The sequence below is a fragment of the Perca fluviatilis genome, chromosome 2 (genome assembly GCF_010015445.1).
Source record: "Perca fluviatilis chromosome 2, GENO_Pfluv_1.0, whole genome shotgun sequence".
In the NCBI taxonomy this organism is placed as follows: Eukaryota; Metazoa; Chordata; class Actinopteri; order Perciformes; family Percidae; genus Perca; species Perca fluviatilis.
The window spans coordinates 11,876,332-11,878,831 of NC_053113.1; the positions used below are offsets into that span (position 1 = coordinate 11,876,332).

Consider the following 2,500-nt stretch of genomic DNA (forward strand, 5'->3'; position numbering starts at 1 on the left):
ACTTCAGTAACATTTTCAATGCGGGACTTTTACTAGTAACAGAGTATTTTTACAGTGTGGTATTAGTCCTTTTCCATAAGTAAAGGCTCCGAACACTTCTTCCACCGCTGTGTGTAGGTGAGGTGCAGTACTGGCACACCCCCTTTGGAGACGTCCAGCCCTCGGGGTTCCACAGCGAACTGGACCCTGTGTTCATGCACCCTGACGGGAGCTTGGCGCTCCCCAACAGCAGCGTGCTACACAGCGGCCTGTACTACTGCCTCCTGCAGCACGCAGAGGGAGCTACGCTGTGGCCGTACCAGCTTCATGTCGGCCCCGAGGACCTAGAGCGCCCCGAGTATAGGCAGGGTGATGCGTTCAGGTTCGGGAGGGATGTCGGGTCCGTGGAGGAGAGGCAGGCAGGTATGGATAGAGCTGTAACAATTCAAAATGTTGCTGTAAAATGTATTGTCCCAGAAATATTTGCAATTAACGATATAATTGTCTCTTTCAGTCAAGTTTAAAAATGTTTATTCATTTATTACTTTTTTTTTTAAACAAATAAAACTTTTGAATGAATTCCAGGATTCATTTTTTTTTTATATATGACAGGGACAATGCACAGTTTCTTAGCAGTACCAGAGTTGGCTATGAACTGATTTCATCTGTAGTCCGTGGGCAGGAAACAGAGATAATAACCATCGTTTGGTTACATCACTGTTATGTGACCCAGATAATGTAATAACACAGTGTAAATAACACAGCCTATGGAGTAAGGCCGGCTTCACACTGGCTGCGTGGCGTGTCCGTTTTTTTTCGGCTCTCATGTTAAAGTGATGGTTCGGAGTAATTCACCCTAGGGTCCTTTGCACCATGACCTCGAGCCAAACACCCCCCCAGAAGCTTGAATAGCTTAGCGCAGGGGCTAATGGACCCAGTGATGTATCTCGTAAATGACCCCACTAATAATGCCCGAAATGATACCAAACGTCTACACTAGTACAAATAGGTTATGCTCTCATAAACGATGGATTGTAAAGTTTGTAAGTACACCAGAAGTTTATGTAAATAACACTTGCCTGCTGGCTTCTGCGCTCGTTGTTGTTGTTGCTGTGAGAGACGAGAGTTTAGGGACATCTACAAATTACAACACCGAAAAGAGATGCAACAAAAATATATATTATTAATTTAACTTTTTTTTTAAAGTAAGTGCTGTAGTATAACTAGCAGGAGACAAGTAATAATTGAGGTAAGTTTGGAGACATTACCTTATCTAATCATTAAATTAATAAATATTTTTGTTGCATCTCTTTTCGGTGTTGTAATTTGTAGACGGCCCTAAGCACTCGTCTAACTGCAGGTAGCAGCAGCAGCAACAGAGAGCTGAAGAGAGCAGGCAAGTGTTCATAAACTTCTGGTGTACTTACAAACTTTCCAATCCATCGTTTTATGAGTGCATAACCTATTTGTACTACTGTAGACGTTTGGTATCATTTCGGGCATTATTAGTGGGGTCATTTACGAGATACAAACGTGGGTCCATTAGCCCCTGCGCTAAGCTATTCAGCGGCTAACGCTACTCTACGCTAACTCTCCCAATGTTAGACCCAGGTGAAAAAAGCTTCTGGGGGGGTGTTTGGCTCGAGGTCATGGTGCAAAGGACCCTAGGGTGAAATTACTCCGAACCATCACTTTAACTGGTCCTCAGATCTCTGCAGGGTAAATCCAGACAGCCAGCTAGACTATCTGTCCAATCTGAGTTTTCTGTTGCACGACTAAAACAACTTTTGAACGTACACACGTTCCACCAAAACAAGTTCCTTCCAGAGGCTATTTTGCAGAGTCACCGCGGCTTTTCTCCGGCTCTTAGCACCGCCCAAGACGATTGTGATTGGTTTAAAGAAAGGGTAATAAACCAGAGCACATTCTCCTCTCATCCCCGAGTGCTATGTGGGGTAGCCAGACCCTCTTCCAGCGTGCTTTGGAGGAGGGTCTGGCAAAGCGAGACTAGTGGCGTTATAACGTTAACATTCAAAGCTTTTACTGCATCATTTGGATTTGTCGGAGGAGTACGTTTAGAACGTTGAATTTGTAGATCTGAATTTGACTAATTGCATTTGAGCAACCTGAATCTATTTATTTTTAATTATCCTGAAATTTGAATTTTTTTTAATCTGAATTTGTGACCGTTGAAACATGTATTTCCAAATTCAGCTTTTGAAATTGCAAATCAAGAAATGTTGTATTTTAATTTCAAAACAGGTACATTTAGATACATGGTTTTTTTTTTTTTTTTTTTTAAGTAAAATATTGTGTTCAGTAGCTGTTAAAATTCAAACACTCGTGTCTCTCATTAGCAGATGTTTCCGAGGGGCAGTTTGCAGCAGCGGTAGCGGCATCGGTGCTGCTGACGTTTGTGCTGGGCTTCAGCGCCGGAGCTCTGGCCAGGACTCATGTTCTCAGGTGCATTCAGGGCCCGTACATCTCAGCTTCATCCACACTGCCAGCAAAATCTGCTCAG

General features: G+C 43.2%; 1 protein-coding gene across 1 annotated transcript in view; it reads left to right on the forward strand.

Annotated features, from left to right (window-relative positions):
• The window catches only part of LOC120551249, an 11,097-nt gene that overhangs the window by 4,404 nt on the left and 4,193 nt on the right, over positions 1 to 2,500 (forward strand). Inside the window, exons 3-4 of the mRNA XM_039788519.1 lie at positions 118 to 402; positions 2,337 to 2,442. Coding sequence (XP_039644453.1) covers positions 118 to 402; positions 2,337 to 2,442 — 391 coding nt within the window. The remainder of the gene's footprint in view (positions 1 to 117; positions 403 to 2,336; positions 2,443 to 2,500) is intronic.